Below are 22,149 nucleotides of genomic sequence, written 5' to 3'. Positions count from 1 at the left end.
AACACTGATAAAGGAAAGTGATTCAAAGAATGGAAAGAGATCCATGCTCTTGGATTAGAATTAATATTGTTAAATGGCCATACTATCCAAAGCAATCTACAGCTTTAATGCAATCCCTATCAAAATACCCATGACATTTTTCCCAGAAGTAGAACAAATCCTAAAATTTACATGGAACCACAAAAGACCCAGAATTCTGAGGAAAAAGAACAAAGCAGGAGACATAACCCTTCCAGACTTCAGACTGTACTACAAAGCAATAGTAATCAAAACAGCAATGGTATTGGCACAAAAACAGGCATAGATCAATGGAACAGAATAGAGAGCCTAGAAATAAACTCACACACCTACGGTCAATTAATCTGTGACAAAGGAGCCAAGAATATACAATGGAGAAAAGACAGTCTCTTCAACAAGTGGGGCTGGGAAAGCTGGACAACATGTAAATCAATGAAATTACAATATCCCTCATACCATATACAAAAACTCAAAATGGTTTAAAGAACTAAATATAAGACGTGACACCATGAAACTCCTAGAAGAGCGCATAGGCAAAACATCCTCTGACATAAATCATAGCAATATTTTCTTAGATCAGTTCCCCAAGGCAAAAGAAATAAAAGCAAAAATAAACAAATGGGACCAAATCAGACCTAAACTTCTCTAACAGCAAAGCACAGCCTATGGAATGGGAGAAAATATTTACAAGTGCTGCTACTGACAGGGGGCTAATCCAAAACATACGAACGGCTCATGCAACTCAGTATCAAAAACACTGAACGACCCAATCAAAGAAATGGGTAGAAGACCTAAATAGACGTTTCTCCAAAGAGGACATAGAGATGGCCAACAGGCACATGAAAAGATGTTCAAAATCCATAACTATTAGAAAAATGCAAATCAAAACCACACCTTGGTATTATCGCACACTGGTCTGAATGGCCATCATCAAAAAGGCAAAAAATACTAAATGCTGGGAGAGGGTGTAGAGAAAAGGGAACCTTCTTACACTGTTGGTGGGAATGTAAATTAGTGCAGCAACTATGGAAAACAGTATGGAGGTTCCTGAGAAAAAATAAAACTAGAGCTACCATATGATCCAGCAATCCCACACAGCAATCCACATACCCAGCAATCCTGGGTATATATCTGGAAAAGATGAAAACTCTTAATTGGAAAAGATACATGTACCCCAATGTTCATTGCAGCACTATTTACAATAGCCAGGACATGGAAGCAACCTAAATGTCCACTGACAGATGAGTGGATAAAAGAAAATGTGGTGTAGATACACAGTGGAATATTACTCAGCCATAAAAAATAATGAAATAATGCCATTTGCAGTAATATGGACAGACCTAGACATTATTATACTAAGTGGAGTAAGCCAGAGAAAGATAAATGTCATAATATCACTTATATGTGGAATCTAAAAAATGATACAAATGGATGTAGATACAAAACAAACAGACTGGCATAGAAAACAAACGTACAGTTACCAAAAGGGAAGATGGGGGTGGGAAGAGATATATCAGGAGTATGGGATTAACAGACAGAAACTACTATATGTAAAATAGATAAGCAACAGAGATTTACTGAATAGCACAGGGAACTATATTCAATACTTTGTAGTAATATAAAATAGAAAATAATCTGAAGTATATATAATTGAATCACTTTACTGCACACCTGAAACAATTTTTAACTCAAGTATACTTCAATTTTTTTAAAAAAAACCTCCAAGGTTTTACTTACAAAACCCTTTAAATTTTATGTTTGATTAATGGTAAATATTAAAATCACTACTTTGATTTCTTTAACAAATAAAGGAACGAGATTTCCAAAAAATTTGTCTTTGAAAAGTTAGATGCACAATTTTATATGTCATCAGTGATACTCAGTTCTGTCCCAGACTGTATCTGGACACATATCCAACCCTTAATGTTTCATAATCTTTATTAGAGTTGTTTCTTAAGTCTTGCCGTTACCACTACATGAAACTATGTAAACACATTGACCTGTTTTGTTTTAGTATATTGTTTCTATACATTGCTATCAATAAAACATTACATATGGTATCATATAGTAACTTAAATTTGTGCCATTTTAACCAATAATAAGTACAGTGTTACATTTAGAAGCCAAACCCCTCGAGTATATCACTTTTACCAGTGAGATCTGCTTTTTTCCCAATATTTAACGTTACATGAAGTTACGAGGCATTTTAGATTTAACTTGATTCTCACCTTATATGAGAAAAAGTTATGTTATCGGGATTCGCTTTTGTACCTTCTTGGGCTTTTTGTTTCGTTTTTGTGGTTCTTTCTGGGAGGGCTTGGTCAGGAGCTGGAGAAAAGACAAGAAAGAGTGGACCTATTCTTTCATATAAATATGTTGCCAACCTTTTCCTGCTCATACTTTTTGTTAGCTCTTTGTATAATTTATTTTGAGGACTTCATTTCCCCAGTGCAGTATTTTGTAAAATTGAAGAGAAAAATGAATAGTGGAGCATAGGAAAATAACTCAAAGTAGAGAAAATGAACTGAGCAAAGGGGTAACAGTGCCATTCAAGACTGCTGTGAACTTGTGTCACTGTCTGAAAAGGAATTTGGATTCATTTCAATAACTAGGGAAGTACTTAACCATCCAGAACTCACTCATACGGCTAAATGAGAGTTCTTGTTAGTACTCCGTTTCTCCAAATAAGAAATAACAAAGAAGTACCCAAAAAAAAGTTGTTAAAAGAAAAAAAAACTTACTTCTCCCACCTGTATATCATTTCCGGAATTAAATCCTTGAAACATTTAACCTCAGAACAGAGCACTAATTGAAGGACGGTACTTTGTAGGATGATGATGCCACCCTCCAATAAGTTGTCTTGGATAGATCGTATCTGAGGATATCATCAACTGTAATAAAAATGTAAAGTTCTAGGGGCTTACCTGGTGGCACAGTGGTTGGGAATCCACCTGTCAATGCAGGGGACACGGTTTCGAGCCCTGGTCCGGGAAGATCCCACATGCTGCGGAGCAGCTAAGCCCGTGCGCCTCAACTACTGAGCCTGTGCTCTAGAGACTGCGAGCCATAACGACTGAGCCTGCGCCACTGCTGAGGCCCGCGTGCCTGGGGCCCGTGCTCTGTGCAACGAGAGAAGCCACTGCAACGAGAAGCCCGCGCACCACAATAAAGAGTAGCTCCCGCTCACCACAACTAGAGAAAGCCCGCACACAGCAGCAAAGACCCAATGAAGCCAAAAATAAATAAATAAAATTAAAATTTAAAAAGTCCTAAATGTCTGGCTTGATATAGTAAGAAATTTTTCAGCTGTAAAAGTGATCTCAAAGTTTAGATTTATTTGCTTTTTTATTTTGGAAAATGTATATTGACTGGGATGATTGTGTGTTATTAATGTTTATGGAATATATGGATAGCATGGGTAGCACTAGTATCTGTAGATGGATTACATCATCTTACAGGGTAGTCTTCCAAGAAAATGGCTCTACAGTCGAAACAAATTTTATTACATGAAAACCATTCAGACTTGTACTTGATCCTGCTTCTCATCTTCAAATAATTCTTTTTTATTCCAAACACTTGCATGATACCTTTAGACAATTCATTTTTAGATGCCATGTAGAGAAATCATTATCCTTTAAAACACCTAACAAAAATCCATACATGCAGTTTGTGTCAGGTGGGGTTAATTTTCTCCTTACTGAACTGTGCACAGGAGAAGATATTTTGGGGAAATTTTATAATTCCTCTTTTTGGTGATTCAGTGTAGCATACTGGCTAAGCATGTAATTACTGGAACCAGATGACATTGGCACTGATATTTGCTGGCTATGCAACCTTGGCAAGATGAGTTAATCTTTCTGTGCCTCCATTTCTCCTTTTGTAAAATGTAAATGCTAATATTATCCTACATAGGATTGCTGTGAGGAATAAGTAGAATACATGTAAAGTACTTAGAGCAGAACTCTTGGTAAATCTTAGTTACTACTATTCATTGGCATCATCATATACGATCTTGCTGGAAAGGCCAAAATGTCATATTATAGTAGTAAGATTTCTTTGAATATGTAAGTTATACTCTTGTCATATATAGATTGGCACGTTAGCAACACTTTTTAGAAAAGGATCAATAGCATCGACTTAGGAAGACAATACCACCGTTATTGCAAATTCCTAGTAATGCAGTTTTTATTTGTCGTGTTCACTGTAATTCTGGTCTTCTTACTGCAAGTGCTTTAACTTGGATACTGTATGAACTATATAGTTTACATAAATTTTTAATGTTTTATAAATCCCACGTGCGATTTTGCTTTTGAGAGTGACATTATTCTCTTAAATTATCAGTTTAAGAGCAATGCTTCAGAGATCTGATTCAAGGAAGACTATCTGATTTCCTTACATTCCAAGGGAATCATCTGTTTCAAGAAGAACAATCATGCAGGCTTCAAGGCTTTCAGCATGGAAGATACCTTGTTCACCATTTTCCGTTAATTTGTTTTGCAGCTTGCAGTTCCCCACAATGATGAGTGGACCCGATTTGCCAGGACGCTCGTGGAGATTCGTGCGAACAGAGCTGACAGCGAGGAGGAAGGCACCGTTGAGTTATCTGCCTAGTGGAAATGAGCCGTCCCCACCTTGACCTTCTAGAGCTCAGCATCTGCAGTCATCAAGTCCGCTTGTATTCAGTGTCCATTCAGTATCAGTATTGCCGTGACCGTTTGGGTGCCATGTTGTGCCAGCTTTGCTCCAAGTATTCCAGATGTATACTGTCCACTGACCTGAAATTCGCCAGAGCATTTCTGTCTTTATATTTCTGTCTCAAAAGTGGGGATGGGGAGGTAGGAGCCTTTTTGCGTTGAGTTGTTGCCTTTTAACTACTTAGTAGCCGTATTTAATAGCTGGAAACCTCTGGTTAAATTTGTGCTTACACGCACTTCTGGCATAGTCCTATTAAATCCATATGAAGCCAGATATGATTAGGTGCAGATGTGGTGTCATGCTATGGTACAGGGCCAAAGACTTGAGATGTGGCGTTTTACACGGTGACTCACATTATGAATGGATTTACTAGAAGAACATTGCTGCTCCTTATTTATTGTGGTGTGCTGCATGGAACATATTTATTTGAAAGCATTAAAATAAACGATCCTAGAGCATGTGCATAATGAGAGGACTGCATTGTCTCTCTGTTGCTGTTGAGGTTACATTAAGTTCCAAATAACAATTACAGTATGCCGGTTCCACTGAGGACATGAAATCTTTAGAGGTTTGTTGCAGTGAATGGAATGAATTTTAATGCCTATTATTTCTAGGTACTTTAACAGTATTTCACATATAGTTGATCATTGATATTTGTCATTCAAGCTAACCCAGTCTGACAAAAGTCTGTGGTTCCTAAATATGACACCAGTATTGCCAATAAAATGTTCCAAACCAGGTCTGCTCTAGTGTGGATAAATCCTTTGCTTGGGAACTGCCTGATTAAAATTCTGCCGTGGCCAGCGGGTAGGGGAGATACATTAGGGCCGTGTTAAAGGTTGATAATGAATTTATAGGCAGCCAACCTGGCTGGACTTAAACCAAGACTCTGGTTTTATTTTTATGAAGGAACGTGTGTGCTATTTCTGGAAAGCTTTTTCTTGTCTTCTTCGCCAGAGCCACTCTAACCCAAAGACTATTTCAAGTGTTGGGAGTAGGAAGAACAGGTTAAGATGAACAAATACCAACTGTTCCACACATTTCATTATTTTTTAATTTATACCAGAAAATTACATTTATTACTGTTGGACTAGGAAATATGTCTAAACAACTTTATAGGATTTTGTTTTTTCAAAAGGTCATTTCTTGCCTAGAGAGAATGAAAATAAATAGTGGCTGAGTCATGAAAAACATTTGAAGACAGTCTTTGGCTTTTTAGGAAGAGAATTTCCATGGTGCTTTGTTGGTAGGGATTCCTTGAGCTATGAGATTTCTTTTAATTTTGAAATAATGATATGCTTTTCCCTAAGTGCTATACAGTGTGTTAATATTGAAACTCTTTAAAAACATTAAATTTTTAAAGCTAAAATATGAATATCTAAAATACGTTTAAAAGCAACCCAATGAGACAAAAGACCTGTACTCTGAAAACTATAAGACACTGATTAAAGAAATCGAAGATGACACAAACAGATGGAGAGATATACCATGTTCTTGGATCGGAAGAATCAGCATTGTCAAAATGACTGTGCTGCCCAAGGCAATCTACAGATTCAGTGCAATCCCTATCAAATTACCAATGGCATTTTTCACAGAAATAGAACAAAAAATTTTTTAATTTGCATGGAGACACAAAGGACCCCCTAATCGCCAAAATAATCTTGAGAAAGAAAAACGGATCTGGAGGAATTGGGCTCCCTGACTTCACACTATACTACAAAGCTACAGTCATCAAAACAGTATCGTACTGGCATAAAAACAGAAATATAGATCAGTGGAACAGTATAAAAGCCCAGAAATAAATCCATGCACCTATGGTCAATTAGTATATGACAAAAGGAAGCAAGAATATACAATGAAGAAAAGACAGTTTCTTCAATAAGCAGTGCTGGGAAAACTGGACACCTACATGTAAAAGAATGAAATTAGAACATTCTCTAACAGCATACACAAAAATAAAGTCAAAGTGGATCAAAGACCTAAATGTGAGGCCAGACACTGTAAAACTCTTAGAGGAAAACATAGGCAGAACACTCTTTGATATAAATTGCAGCAACATCTTTTTGGATGCACCTCCTAAAGTAATGGAAAAAAAACCACAAAAATAAACAAATGGGACCTAATTAAACTTAAAAGCTTCTGCACAGCAAAGGAAACCATAAACCAAATGAAAAGACAGCCTACAGACTAGGAGAAAATAGTTGCAAATGACGTGACTGACAAGGAATTAGTCTCCAGAATTTACAAACAGCTTATGCAGCTCTATGTCAAAAGAACAACCCAATCAAAAAATGGGCAGAAGATCTAAACAGACATTTCTCCAAAGAAGACATACAGATGGTCTAAAAACACATGAGGGACTTCCCTGGTGGTCCAGTGGTAAAGAATCCGCCTTCCAATGCAGGGGATGTGGGTTTGATCCCTGCTCAGGTAACTAAGATCCCACGTGCTGTGGGGCAACTAAGCCTGCACGCCGCAACTACTGAGCCTGTGCGCTCTGGAACCCGCATGCCACAACTAGAGAGAAGCCCAGACACCACAACGAAGAGCCTGCCTGCCTCAATGACAGATCCCACATGCCGCAATGAAGATCCCACGTGCTGTAACTAAGACCCAACGCAGCCAAAAAACAAAAAAGCAAACAAAAAAAACCAAATGGCTAATCTTAAAAAAGGAAAAGCACCTGAAAAATGCTCAACATTAATTATTAGAGAAATGCAAATCAAAACTACAGTGAAGTATCACCTCACAGCAGTCAGAATGGCCATCATCAAAAAGTCTACAAACAATAAATGCTGGAAAGGGTGTTGAGAAAAGGGAACCCTCCTACACTGTTGGTGGGAATGTAAACTGGTACAACCATTATGGAGTACAGTATGGAGGTTCTTTAAAAAACTAAAAATAGAGCTACCATATGGTCCGGCAATCCCACACCTGGGCCTATATCCAGAGAAAAACATGGTTCGAAAAGATACCTGCACCCCGATGTTCGTTGCAGTACTATTTACAATAGCCAGGATATGGAAGCAACCTAAATGTCCATCGACGGACATTTAGAGAAATAGAAATAGATAAAGAGAGAAATAAAGAAGATGTGGTACAAATACACAGTGGAATATTACCCAGCCATTAAAAAGAATGAAATAATGCCATTTGCAGCAACATGGATGGACCTAGAGAATGTCATACTGAGTGAAGTCAGACAGAGAAAGACAAATATATCGCTTTTATAGTGGAATCTAAGAAAAAGGTATAAATGAACCTATTTACAAAACAGAAATAGAGTCACAGATGTAGAAAACAAACTTATGGTTACCACAGGGTAAGATGGTCGGAAAGCTAGATTGAGATTGATATATACACACAACTGTATAAAACAGAGAACTAATAAGGACCTACTGTATAGCACAGGGAACTCTACTCAATACTCTATAATGACCTATATGGAAATAGAATCTAAAAAAGAGTGGATATATGTATAAGTGATTCACTTTGCTGTACACCTGAAACAACATTGTAAATCAACTATACTCCAATTAAAAAAAAAAAAAGAGCTACCATATCATCCTGCAATCCCCTCCTGGGCATATCTCCAGAGAAAACCATAATCCCAAAAGGTGGATGCACCTCAATGTTCATTGCAGCACTATTTACAATAGCCAAGACATGGAAGCAACCTAAATGTCCATTCACAGAGGAATGGATAAAGAAGATATGGTACATATATACAATGAAATATTACTCAGCCACAAAAAAGAATGAAATAATGCCATTTGCAGCAACATGGATGGACCTAGAGATTATCATATTAAGTGAAGTAAGTCAGAGAAAGACAAATATCATATTGTATCTCTCATATGTGGAATCTAATTTTTTAAAAAATGATACAAATGAATTTATTTACAAAACAGACTTATGGTTATTAAAGGGGAAACGTGGTGGGGAAGGGATAAATCAGGAGCGTGGGATGAACAGACACACACTACTACATATAAGAATAGATAACCAACAAGGACCTACTGTACAGCACAGGGAACTCTACTCAATATTCTGGGATAACGTATATGAGAAAAGAATCTAAAAAAGAATGAATATATGTATAACTGAATCACTTTGCTGTACAGCAGAAACTAATACAACATTGTAAATCAACTATAGTAAAATTTTTTTAAAAAGCAATCCAATGAAAAGTACTGGGGAAAAAATTTTCTCAAACATATGCTAAAGAACCTTAGAACAAATCAATAAGCCATGAGCTGTTATAGACCAAAGTCTGAAGGATTCAGTAGTGAGGACTATGAAAAGTGCTAAGGCCAGTCACTTGTAATAGGCACATGAAGAATTATAAGAGCTTGTATATGGGTATATCCCACCATGGTAGCTAGTCTCCAAGACAGTCTCCCACTTCTTGTGTGGTGTTTCCCCATCATGAACCTGGGATGACCTTGTGTAATGATAGAATATGTGGGAAGTGATACTATGTGGGGTTCAGGACAAGGTTATATGAAGACATAGGTTCCTTCTGGGTCTCTTGGCACACTCACTCTTAATTCCCCAAGCCATTGTGTAAGAAGGGCAACTACCCTAAGACCTCTAGGCTGTACAAAGGCCTAAGCTCATCACAGAGTGGCCATGTGGATATAGAGAAAGATATCCAGGCAGCCCACAGCCATTCAAGTTCTTCCAGCTGATGTCCCAGATGGAATGTGGTAGCCATGACAATTTGCCTCTAAGATCTCGTTGCAAAGAACATAATTGACTGACAGCTCCAGCTGCTTTGCTCTAAAATCCACCAGTATGTCTGACCAATGTCATGCTTGTCAGCCAAGCCTGAGCATACCAGGGATAGTAAGGCAGGCCTGTTCCTGGGAGATGTAAGAGTTCTCTGAGGAGAACTCAAAGGAGTTCTCAAGGCCTCCCTGCCAGCATTGCTAAAACTTTCTCGGAACTGTACTTCAGTCTAAGACTAATCTTTGCTTTCCCTTCCCTCCCTCCCTTCTTTCCCTCTCACCTTCTTCGGGTCAGATTGACACCACTCTCTGATGGCTCTCCCAGCATAACCTGGCTGGGGACATGTGACCTATTAAGGAGTAAAGAGACTAGCCACCGAAAGAGTTACAAGAATTAGCACGTGCCATTAGGGGCCAGGATATGGTCTAACTTAGGCAATGTTCCATGTACACCTGAAAAAATGTGCATTCTTTGTATGTTGGGTATGTGGTTCTAAAAATGTCAAATAGATTAAACTGGCTGAGAGTATTGTTTCAATCTTCTCTAATCTTACTGTTTTCTATGTATTCTATCAGTGACCAAGAAGGAGATATTAAAATACCCACTTACGGTTTTGAATTTGCCTACTTGTTCTTTAGTTCTCTCCATTTTTATTTTTGCATTTTGAAGCTGTTACTAGGTACATACATATTAAGTTTATTATATCTTCTTAATAAACTGACCCTTTTATTATTATGAAATTTCCCTCTAGTGTTTCATTTCAGCCCGAAGGGCACCCTTTAGCATTTGTTGTAGGGGAGGTCTGCTAGGATAAACTTTCAGCTTTTGCTTATCTGGGAAAGTCTTAATTTCTCCTTTATCTCTGAAGAATAATTTTGTCAGAAGTTGAATTTTTCATTGACAATTTTTTTTTTTTCCTCAGCAGTTTGAGTATCTCATCCCACTGCCTTTTGGTCTCTATGTTTCCAGATAAAGTGAGTTGCTTCTTTCTTGTAACTTTTTTTTTTTTTTTTTTTGTGGTACACGGGCCTCTCACTGTTGTGGCCTCTCTCGTTGCGGAGCACAGGCTCCGGACGCGCAGGCTCAGCAGCCATGGCTCACGGGCCTAGCCGCTCCATGGCATGTGGGATCTTCCCGGGGCACGAACCCGTGTCCCCTGCATTGGCAGGCGGACTCTCAACCACTGTGCCACCAGGGAAGCCCTTTCTTGTAACTTTTAAGATTCCTTCATCAGCTTTGGATTTTGACAGTTTGATTATGATGTGTTTAGGTGTGGATCTCTTGAGTTTTTCCTACTTGGATTTCATGGAATTTCTTGAATGGATAGATTAATGTTTTTCATCAAATTTGGGAAAATTTTAGCCATTATTTCTTCAAGCATTCTTTTTACTCTTTCTCTGTCTCCTCCTTCTAGAACTTCCATTGTGTGTATGTTGGCATGCATGATGGTGTCCCACAGGTCTCTTAAATTTTCTATCTTTTTTCTTTTTGTTTTTTGGACTGCATACTTTCAATTGATTCTTCATGTTTTCTTCTGCCTATTCAAATCTGCTATTGAGCTCCCTATTGAAATTTTCATTTCATTTATTGTGCTTTTTGACTCCAAAATGTCTACATGGCTTCTTTTTATAGTATCTATCTATTGATATTTTCTATTTTGTGAGACATCATTTTCATATTTTCCTTTCATTCTATTTTTTTTTAAATTTATTATTATTATTATTTTTTAAATATTTATTTATTTGGCATCGGGTCTTAGTTGTGGTACATGGGATCTTCATTGCGGCATGCGAGATCTTTCGTTGTGGTGCACGGGCTTCTCTCTAGTTGTGGCGCACAGGCTCCAGAGCATGCGGGCTCAGTAGTTGCGGCATGTAGGCTTAGTTGCCCCGCAGCATGTGGGATCTTAGTTCCCCAACCACGGATCGAACCCGCGTCCCCTGCATTGGAAAGAGGATTCTTAACCACTGGACGACCAGGGAAGTCCCCTCCTTTTGTTCTTTAGACATGGTTTCCTTTAATTCATTGAGTATATTTATAATAGCTGATTTAAAGTCTTTGTCTAGAAAAATCCAGTATGTGGGCTTTCTCAGGCAGTTTCTATTGACTTTTTTCCATTGTATATGCCATACTTTGTTATTTTTTTGCATGTGTACTTTTTTGTTGTTGAAAACTTAATATTATAATATATCCAGTAATTATAATACTGTAATGTGCAACTCTGGAAATCAGATTTTTTACCTCCACAGGATTTGTTGTTGTTGCTGCTTATTGTAATTGTTGTTTATTTACCAAATTTTCTGAACTAATTCTGTGCAGTCTGTATTCTGTGTATGTGCAGCCTCTGAAGTCTCTGTTAATTTAATGTTTAGCTAGTGATTGGCTCCTTACATGCCTGGAGCCAAAAAACTCTTCTAGTCTATGGCAAAGGACTCTGTATATCTCTCTGTTGAGGTGCATCGTCACCTATCAGCCAGGCAGTTTACAGTTCTGCATTGGCCTTCACTTCCGGTTTCTACAGAGCTTCAATGTCAACAGGAGGTGAGATCTTAGGGCCTTCTTAGGACTTTCCTGAGCATGTGCACAGTTCTGAGTATGTGTGTGTGTGTGTTTGTCCAGATTCCCAGGGGTATGTCAGAGCTATTCATAGCCCTCAAAGATCTCATTCCCTAGCCTGTCCTCTCAAGTTTTTTGTTAGTCTATTGATTGTCTTAACTGTTATTTATTACCTCAGCCAGCAGCAACTAGGATATCAGCCTGTGAATGTTTTGGACAAATAACCCCGCATCAGGAAGCAGCCTTAGTACTACACCAGTTCCAAGTTAGGTGCAATAAAGACATGTATTTTGTCTACCAGGGAGGAACCAGACAGGTCAGAACAAATAATTAGAATCCTTTGTGAATGAAGTACTTTCTGCTTCCTGTCGTATTGGGAATGTGAGCTGTTATTTTCAGAGCTGCTGCTGGACTACAGAGAGGGGATGGGACTAGAGTAAGTTAAAATGACACAAAGTTCATGATTCTTTCAGAGAATCCGGGTTGTTCTTCAGTCAGTGTTCCCTTAGTTGATGCAAGTCTTTGGTTAATTTCCAGAGTTCAAGAACAAGAGTTGATTTTGACTTTCAGCCCGTTTTTTATTGCTTTTATGGAAGGGCAGAATTTGGAGTTTTTTAGTTTGCCATTTTGGCTGATGTCATTCCCACCCTTTTATTTTTAATCTTTTTAAGTCTATATATTTGAAGTGTGTTTCTTGTAAACAGCTGAAAGTTGGGTCCTTCTTTCTTTTTTTTTTAAATACAGTCTAATAGTCTCTGCCTTTTAATTGGAGGATTTGGTCCATGTATAATTAATGTAATTTTTGGCATGGTTAATTTTTTATTTTGTATTAGTAATTGTTTTTTATTATTTTTTTTAGTAAATGTTTTTTATTGATCCCATTCATTCTTTGTTCTTCTATTCTTCCCCTCTGCCTTCTTTCTGATGGTCCAAATAATTCTTAGTATTGCATTACAGTTCATCTATTGACCTTTATTCTTTTTAGTGGTTTCACAAGAATGCAGTATGCATGTTTAACTACTAACAGACTACCTTCAAATGATGTAACAGAATAATACATTTACCTTCTCTCTGTCCTTTGTTCCTGTGTTGTCATGTATTTTACTTCTGTATTTTCTATAAATCCCACAATACACTATTATTTTTGCTTCAGTGAATAGTGTTTTATGAATTAAAAGTATTTATAAAATAAAGATAATTCTAAAAGGTTTTAAAAACTACTTACTTTCACATTTTTCTTTTCTGGTTCTCTTCATTTCTTTCTGGAGATCTGGGCTTTCCATTTCATGTTATCTCTCTTCAACCAATGAAATTCTTTTGGCATATCCAGTAGTAAGATTCTGCAAGAGAATAATTTCAGTTTTTGTGTGTCTAAATATGTCTTTATTTTGCCTTTATTTATGAAGGTTTTTTTTTTTTGGATATAGAATTCCAATTTGACAGTGCTTTCTTCATTAAGAATGTTTTCTAAAATCTTGACTCATCTAAAATATTTTTGCCTAATCCAAGGCAAAAATAGAACTCTTTGACAGATAAGATAAAGATTTTCTCTTATGTTTTTTTATGAAATATTTATAGTTTAAACTCATATTTATGTGTATGATGCATCTTTAATTAATTTTGTGTATGGTGTGGTTGTGGGCTAAGGTTAATTTTTATGTATATGCATAGTTAATTTTCCAGCAACATTTGTAGAAAAGACTATTATTTCCCCATTTTGTAAATATTTAAAATGTTATTTTCAGATACTGTTGGTAGTATATAGAAATACAGTGGATTTTTATATACTGACTTTGTCTCTTGTGGTGTCGCTAAATTCATTTACTACTTCTAATAAATGTTATGTAGACTTCTTAAAATTTTCTTCATATGCAGTTGAATACTGTTCTACTTCTTTTTCCCCAGTGTATTTATTTATTTATTTATTTCTTATCATGTTGCACTGCCTAGGGCATTGAATCATTCACGTAAAGTATCATGTTAGCTATAGCTTTTTTTTTTTTTTGTAGATGCCCTTTATCAGATTACATTTCTTTTTATTTCTGGCTTGTGAGTTATTTTTTTTAAATGGGTGTTGAATTTTTCCAAATTCTTTTTCTGAATCTAATTTAAATAATCATGATTTTTCTTTTTAATCAGTATAGTATATATTTTTTTAGTGTTATACCTAACTTATATTCTGGTGATGAACCCTATTTGGTCATAAGGGATTGTCCCTTTTATGTTCATCTAGGCTTGGATTTTTCTTTGGGACAAGAGTTTTTAACTAAGAATTTGATTATTGAAATAGAGTTAGTAACAATATCTCTTTTTCAGTGACTTTGCTAGTATATATCTTTCAAGAAATCTATTTCATCTATGTAGTTTAATTTATTGGCATAAATTTGTTCATAGCATTCCCTTTTAATCACATTAGTTGTTATTTTTGTTGTTGTTGTTTTGTTTTTCTCTTTTTCTGATCAGTCTTATTAGTGGTTTCTAAATTTGGGGATTTTTTTAAAGAAACATTTTCATCTTACTGTTTTTTTCTATTGTTTTCCTGTCTTCTATCTCATTGATTTCTGCTTTTTATTATCTTCTGCATCTTTGGGGTTTAATTTGCTCTTCTTTTTCTTGCTTTAAGGTGGAAAATGAGATAATTGTTTGAGACCTCGCATCTTTTCTAATGTAAGCACTTAATAGTATATATTTCCCTCTAAGCACTGTTTTAAATGCATTGTAAAATATTTTTTTCATTGTAAAATTTTTGATACGTTGTATTCTTCTTTTCATTTAGTTTAAAATATTTCCTAATTATCCTTGTGATTTCTTCGTAGACTCAAGTGTTGTTTGGAACTATATATTTTTCAGATATATGGGGAATTTCCAAGTATTTTTTTTTTAATTAATTAATTTTTATTTTGGGCTGCGATGAGTCTTTGTTGCTATGCGCGGGCTCTTCTCTAGTTGCAGCAAACGGGGGCTACTCTTCGTTGTGGTGCACAGGCTTCTCACTGTGGTGGCTTCTCGTTGCAGAGCACAGGCTCTAGGCGTGCGGGCTTCAGTAGTTGTGGCACGCGGGCTTCAGTAGTTGTGGCTCGTGGGCTCTAGAGCACAGGCTCAGTAGTTGTGGTGCACAGGCTTAGTTGCTCCGTGACATGTGGGATCTTCCCGGACCAGGGATCAAACCCGTGTCCCCTGCATTGGCAAGTAGATTCTTAACCACTGCGCCACCAGGGAAGCCCCTCCAAGTATCTTTTAGTTATTCCTTTCCAGTTCGATTCTGTCATGGCCAGAGAAGGTAATGTGTGTGATTTCAATCCTCTTAAGTTTATTGAAACTTGTTTTATGGCCCAGATTATAGTTAATCTTGGTAAAATTTATCGTGTACTTAAGAAGAATGTGTATTCTGCTGATGTTGAGTGGAGTGTTCTATAAATATGAATAAGGTCAATTATTTGATAAATTTGTTCAGGTCTTCTATATACTGTAGATTTTCTACCTGTTATATCAAGAGGAGTGTGTTGAAATTTGGAAGTAAAATTGTGTGTTTCTTCTATTCTTTAATTTTGTTAGTTTTTGTTTCATGTATCTGAAGCACTGTTATTAGGTACATATACATTTAGGATTTTGTGATAAATTGACATCTTTATCGGTATGAAATATTCTTCTTTATCCCTACTACTAGTTCTCTTTCTAAAATATACTTTGGCTGATATCAACATAGCATACTCTAGCTTTTTTGAAATCTGTGATTACATGGCATATCTTTTTCTGTCAAGTTACTTCCCATCTATCTGTGTTTTTATATTTAAAGTGAGTTTCTTTATATAGCATATAGGTGGGCCTTGCTTTTTTTTTTCCCCCTCAAATCTGATCTCTACCTTTTAATTGGAGTGATTAGGCCATTTGCAGTTAATGTAATTATGAATATGGTTAGGTTTAAATCTACCATCTTGCTCTTCTTTATTTACTCCATCTGTTTTTTTATTTCTGTTTTCTTCTTTTCCTGTCTTCTTTTGGATTTTTCTTTTTTTAAGGTTTCCACTAATGTCTTATTAACTAAATCTGTTTGGTTTTCATCTTCTAGTGTGCTCTGGGGTTTACAACATACATCTTTTACTTACTACACTTTACCTTCAGATAATAGTATACTACTTCATGTATAGTAGTAGTAAAACTTTTTGACAGTGTATTTTCATTTTCCTTTCTTCTTTTTTGTGCTGTTATTGTACATTTTACTGCTATGTATGCTATAAAACTCACAATACATCATTATTGATTTTGCTTTAAAGACTTAATTATCTTTTAAAAGAATTAAAAATAAAAAATAGTTAATTATCCATTTATTTTCAATTCTGGAACTCTACATCTATTTGTATAGATCTAAATTTCCATCTGATATCACTTTGGTTCTGCCTGATGACCTATCATTAACATCTCCTTTAGTGCAATTCTAGCTGCCCGGTGAATTCTCTTACTTGTTGTCTACCTTATTTTGCCTTTGTTTTCAAAAGATATTTTCACTGGGTGTAGATTTATTGGTTGGCCTTGTTTTTTAAATACCTTAAAGATGTTACTCTGGCTTTCTGCCTTAAATAGTTCCCAAGTAGAAATCTTCTCTTATTATCATCCTTCCTTGTAGGTTATGGGATGTTTTCCTCTGGCAACTTTTAAGATTTTCTATTTATCATTTGTTTTCACCATCTTCATCATGATATACATTTCTGTTGGTTGATTTTTTCACTTTTTTATCGTTTATATTTTCCTTATTATGATGGGTGACTTTTTAATTAAATTTGTTACAGTGGGTTGTGGGCTTTTTTTGTTATATTGTTTGAATTAGTATCAAATTGTGTTCTGACAAGCAGTTAAATTACTTGGAATCAGATCTTTGTGAGGTCTGCTTTTAAGCTTTGTTAAGGGCAGAGCCGCCTTCATAGTAGTTCTTATTTAGTGCTATTCATAATATGACATTTTTCTGTGGATTCTACCTGATGTTCTATGTATTATGGAGGAATTTCTACTCCTGCTGGTGGGAACACAAACTCTTTCTCCTCTGTGAACTCCAGAATTTTTCTGCTTCTTCCTTTCCAGTGGTTCTTTCCCAAGTTTGCTATCGTTTCCTCCCACAAATGCACAGATCAGTACTCAAAGACTGGGGAACTCTCTGCAAAACTCCAGAGCTCTCAGAGCAGCTCCCTCCTGTTTGGTAGTTTGTCTTAAAATTCTAGCTATCTTGGCCCCCTGATTTCTGAGCTCCAGCTTTTCAATTCGGGGAGACGGCTGGGCCCTGTCTTGGTTCCCCTTCTCTGCACAGTGTCTGGAACCTGCGCCCAGGCAGTAAGCTGGTGCAATGGTAGGTTTCATCTTGTGTGTTTCCTTTCCCACCTCAGAGTTCACAGTCCTATTTTGCCTCATATTTAACGTTTTAAAACTACTGTGCCATATGTTTCACCCAGTTTTCTAGTTTTCCCTACTATTCCATCATGGCCAGAAGCAGAAATCTCCCAAAGGTATAATTTTTAAGGTAGAAAAAAGTAAACTAGAGTTTACTGTCTATAGAGGTTAAAGCATTTATTTAATAATTACTTCAGGGCCCTGACAATAATGATTATTTTGAAATTTATTGTTAGACAGCTTTGATAAAAGATAGTGGTTATCCTTTATAACCAACTCATGTCAAATGCCATTATAATTTGTAATAACTTAGCCAGATATGTGTGGTGTTAGAAGGGTTAGTTATTAAGCCAATCAAGACACTTTCTAAATGGAGTAAAAGGAAAAAATGCCACACTTAATTTCAAGTCCCAGAAAAGGACAGAAATGATGGTTTCTCTACTTTCAGACAAACTATTTAAAAAAAGAAAGAAGTCACTTACTTTATAAGTAGTGGTCACAGGTAACTTGAAGTTCTAGGTCAAGTGTGAACTGCTTCTTTAGTTCAGAAGGTGATACATACACTGCATAGTGAGGCTGGACAAAGGCTGAGACCGAAAGTGTGGAGAAATCTCTGCTTTCACTGTAATAAAATTCAACAAACATTGGCAATCGCTTCACTTCTGTCTTCAGAAGAAAAAAGAATGCCTGTTTCAATTTCCGCTATCCCCAATCTTTCTTATTTCTTATGTTACTCTACCAGAGTGTAAGCTTTTTATAACACTGGAGCTGGCCCAAATGAAGAGGTCATCAGAAAAAAAGCAGCCTCTTACATGGAGTGGCTAATTCTCCATAAATTCTCAAACTGATAAAGCATATCTGTATACTTAGAACTTACATAGGTAAATTCTGCTTCAAAACAGAAATTCACATTTTGAAATATATCAGTCTTTTGAAAAAGGAATATGACATTTTAATACACATATACATATATATAAACACACGTATATGTATTTATGTTTATATATATATGTATTTATATGTGTATGTGTATATATTTTTTATATATATATATATATTTTTTATCCCTTTTGTCCAGGAAAAAAAATGCTATAAATTTTTGGTGTGGGTTAGTCAGTAATTTGCTTTCATTTATTTAAGAATGGGTGAGGGGGCAGCAAAACGCAGTGGTAGATATCCGCCTTTAACTTTAGGGATAACAGGTAACTTGTTGGGAATAGAGTAAGGCTTTTCCACCATTAGGCGTGATGGAGATTTTATGTCCAAAAGTAATTCCAGCAAATCCCACATTCTGTAAACTGTCTCCATGCCCTCCAGACACACTTTGAAGCCAAGTACCCATAGATATTTACTTTTAAGTTGGTTTTCCATTATTTCCAACTTTTGTTGAAGAACGTCATTTTCTAATTATAGTAGAGATTTTTAAGATGGTCCAATTCAGTTCACGTCATATCACATTGCACTGTAACAGTTTGTAAATTTATCTCTGCTTTTTCCACGTTACCTTCCAATTTTAAACCGGTGGGGCAAATACTTCTAGTTTACCTTAATTCTCTCTTTACTGACTTTAATAGGCTGTAAAATAGTCTAAGATGAACCTCAAAAGGCTTGTCAGGATTCACCAGGTCCTCAGGCTGTGGAATTCTCTGATAGCAAATGCACTTACAATGGTAAATAATCTGAGATCACCCTTCCCTTCTACTCTAAGCTAGGAATGATACATCTGATACTGAGAACCAGGGGACAATAAGAAATTCTGGGCATAGACTATCAAAAAAACTTCCTGTACTGAGTTTTGTTGAGAAATCCTCATATAGAACAGGGCTTGGGGGGCCATCAGACCTGGATTCAAATCTTAGCATTCTTATTTGCTAGCGGAGACCATAAGCAAGATACTTAACGTCTCTTGAGTCTTGGTTTCCTCATTTGTGACACAGGGAAAAGAATAGTACCTACTTCAAGGGACGTGTGAAGGATTTAATGAGAGCATGCCTGGCATGTAATACTCATATTTAGTGAGTTCTTCCTGGCCAAAGAACTCCGGGGCGGGGGGTGGGGGGGGCGCAGGATTACTTGTCCCCTTCTCATTTGAAAGCAGCCCAATAAGACACCAGAGCAAGAGCTTGGCTAAGTAGCAAAGGATGGGGGAGGGGGTGATGGGAGGTAAGGAGCATGTTATAATCAGTCTTCTTTCACTAAGTTGTGTTTCCCTTTCTCCATTCTGTAGGACAGACAGATAGCATATACAGCGTGCTTGCCCAAGTCTGCTCCGAGAGCTTAGTCCATTTTTAAATCCCCTTAAGAACCGCTCACAGCAAAATCAAGCATCTTCCAAAGGGGCAGGAGCCCTGTCCAATGGAATCAACTCAGCAGTGGGCACCGGAGCCCTGGTGGCCAGACCAGTGTGCAAGGGGTGTGTCTGGGCCCTCGAAGGAGCAAACCTCCGACAGGCACAATTAGTGTGTCGTCTTAACTCTCCTTCTAAAGTTATTCGAGGGGACTGTGGTTTTGCCTTGAGCAAACCCCCCTTAACAGCCGGGAATCTAAAAACAAACATTATTTTATTAGGTTACCCCAGCAGATGAAAGCAGAGTGTTCCATTTGGACTTTTTGGAGTCAATTAATGCATTAGCTAAAAACAAACCCTTCCGAAAGAGCGTTCCCGTTGTCCTCGGCAACTTCTAAAGGGAAGCGCGCCACCGTGCTCCTAAGGACACAAACGTCAAGACAGCGAAGAACAGAGAATGAGTTCTAAATAATTAACACTTATTGATAAAAACTGTTTTAATGATATAGCTCAACCCTAATGTAACAATAATCTCAAAGGATATGATTTTTTAATTCTTTATTTTTAACCATGACCAGGAAATTTAAATATCATATAGTTTATATGAAAGTTCCTGACTCAAAGTAACCAACTAATTAAAACCAATTTAAATAAATAGCTGTAGTTGCTCTAATAAAAGAAGTACTTATGACTTCTAAAGTAACTGAACAATACATAAGACTATAATTGTTTTCAGTTATGGTTTTAACTCCAGCCATTAAAACCACTACTGAAAAGGCCTATAAAATAGGAAAATAATAGAGATTACTCATTGGGAAAAAAACCCATTTCTCAAAAATCCATCCATCCATCCATCCAAATAATAAGAGTCTACTAAAAGTTCCAGGCGCTGTGGAACTAGCATCAAAGCATAGTCCCTACCCTTATGGAGCCCAATCTGGGCTTTCAAGCTGAAGACTGCCACTGTTTTAAAAGATAGAAGTGGCAATGCTTTTTGCTGCCTCAGACCTTAAAATGAAACCATTAAACACCCCCCTCCCCCCCCACCGTGGTCCTCATAACATCAAAAACAGAACCCTTCGGTGAGGGTTGGGTTATTCCCAAAAGGTAAAACAAAAGGCACGCCCCCTCTGTGGGCAGTACCATTTGTGGAAAGAACATTTCACTGCTCTTACCAGGGAACGTGTCTTCTAAAAATCTTCGGGAAAATCCACATCCTGAAAGCGTTTGATTACCCTGAATTTAAAATGGGATTTTTGCTCAGTGGCAAAGACACAAATTCATCCCCACAAGGATGGCTTCTGCGGTAAAAAGCACATGATGACCCTTAGGGTTTATCTAGAAGGTTGACAAATGGGGCCACAAGACAGGATTCACCAAATTCCATTACTGGAGATTTCCCTGCCTCTACCTGAAGAATTCCAAGGTGCCTTGCCGAATACCTAGCTAGGGGAGGTTACAAAGTTTCAAGCACAATTTGTTCCCGGTTTTTATTCCCTGCTCACTGAGTTATGTGCTGTTAAACATTTCCAGAAGACTGTCAAAATGTAAGCATCCTGAGGTTTACATAGGCCACACCATTAAATAACATATAAGCACAAAATTTTAAACATTGTTTTCCAGCAATGGTAAATATTTTAGCTAAGTAAAAACTGAAGCTTGAAATGCAATAAGCATTTAAATGACTCCTTTCTGTGCCAGAATTCTTATTTTCCCCTGTGCAACCCCGGCTGCTTGGGATTAAGGCGACCCCAGGGAGCACAGCGAATGGTTGTGGGTTATGAGGTGTAGCATGAGCTTGGCGACAGCATGCCACCCAGCCTCAAGAAACCCAGCCACGACTGGAACCCAAGAATCAGTGTGTTCATTCTGTGGTCAGCTCCACATTTTTTCCCCTCCTAGAAAAAAAAAAAAGCTGCTACAAAAGTCAGGCCTCTTCCCCAACCCCAAGCAATCATGAGGTGGACCAAGGGCAGAGGGAGACACTCCAGCGCGCTGGCCAGGCAGGGGGGAGGCTGGTCCCCATGGGTGGGAGTTACACGGCTCTCGGTTCCTCAGCATTGAGGAAAAGGAGCAGCTGCAGAAACGGCAGCCACAGCACTGCCAACGTATTGTGCTGTCACTTCAGGAAGAAGAAAAACCCAGAACAAATTTGACGTGGTTTTCACCACACGGTGATTGCAGTTCTATTCAAGGATGTCACAGTCACACCACCCACTGAGCACAACTCAGATGGAAATTAGGCCTCCTTCAAAGTGTCTCAAGTCACTGCCTATCCCTGAACAGAGTAAGCGGAGGATTTTAAAGAAACACAGTCCTGTGGCCCTATCTCCTCTGGCTTCCTGGTACCCCGGGTTTCTCATTTACTAAAGAGAATCGCCCTCAGCTACAGGTACGTCTAAGGGAAACCAAGACACTCTCCCAACAAATGCAGCATCTCTTAAAGAAGCAGGCAGGGCAATGCACCATGTCTGAGACGTGGG

At 37.3% G+C, this 22,149-nt stretch overlaps 1 protein-coding gene and 1 long non-coding RNA gene across 16 annotated transcripts in view; one reads left to right on the top strand and one right to left on the bottom strand.

The window, feature by feature from the left end:
- DYNC1I1 (dynein cytoplasmic 1 intermediate chain 1) overlaps nucleotides 1-5,477 on the top strand; it is a 506,528-nt gene extending 501,051 nt beyond the window's left edge. For all 15 annotated transcript variants that reach the window (XM_082846457.1, XM_082846458.1, XM_082846450.1 and 12 more), the window contains one exon: nucleotides 4,519-5,477. In XM_082846457.1, the coding sequence (XP_082702583.1) occupies nucleotides 4,519-4,629 (111 nt within the window). In that variant the 3' untranslated portion in view covers nucleotides 4,630-5,477. The remainder of the gene's footprint in view (nucleotides 1-4,518) is intronic.
- On the bottom strand, nucleotides 1,808-19,473 carry LOC309966432. Its single transcript, XR_014326450.1, has 3 exons — nucleotides 17,862-19,473; nucleotides 13,226-13,340; nucleotides 1,808-2,346 (listed from the first exon to the last, which is right to left on the bottom strand). It is a non-coding gene; the product is annotated as an uncharacterized lncRNA (long non-coding RNA).
- Nucleotides 19,474-22,149: the final 2,676 nt, after the last annotated feature.

The sequence above is a fragment of the Leucopleurus acutus genome, assembly GCF_964270905.1.
Source record: "Leucopleurus acutus genome assembly, chromosome: 9".
Lineage (NCBI taxonomy): Eukaryota > Metazoa > Chordata > Mammalia > Artiodactyla > Delphinidae > Leucopleurus > Leucopleurus acutus.
Note: the sequence above shows the minus strand (reverse complement) of the source record. Positions and strands in the feature narration are given on the sequence as shown.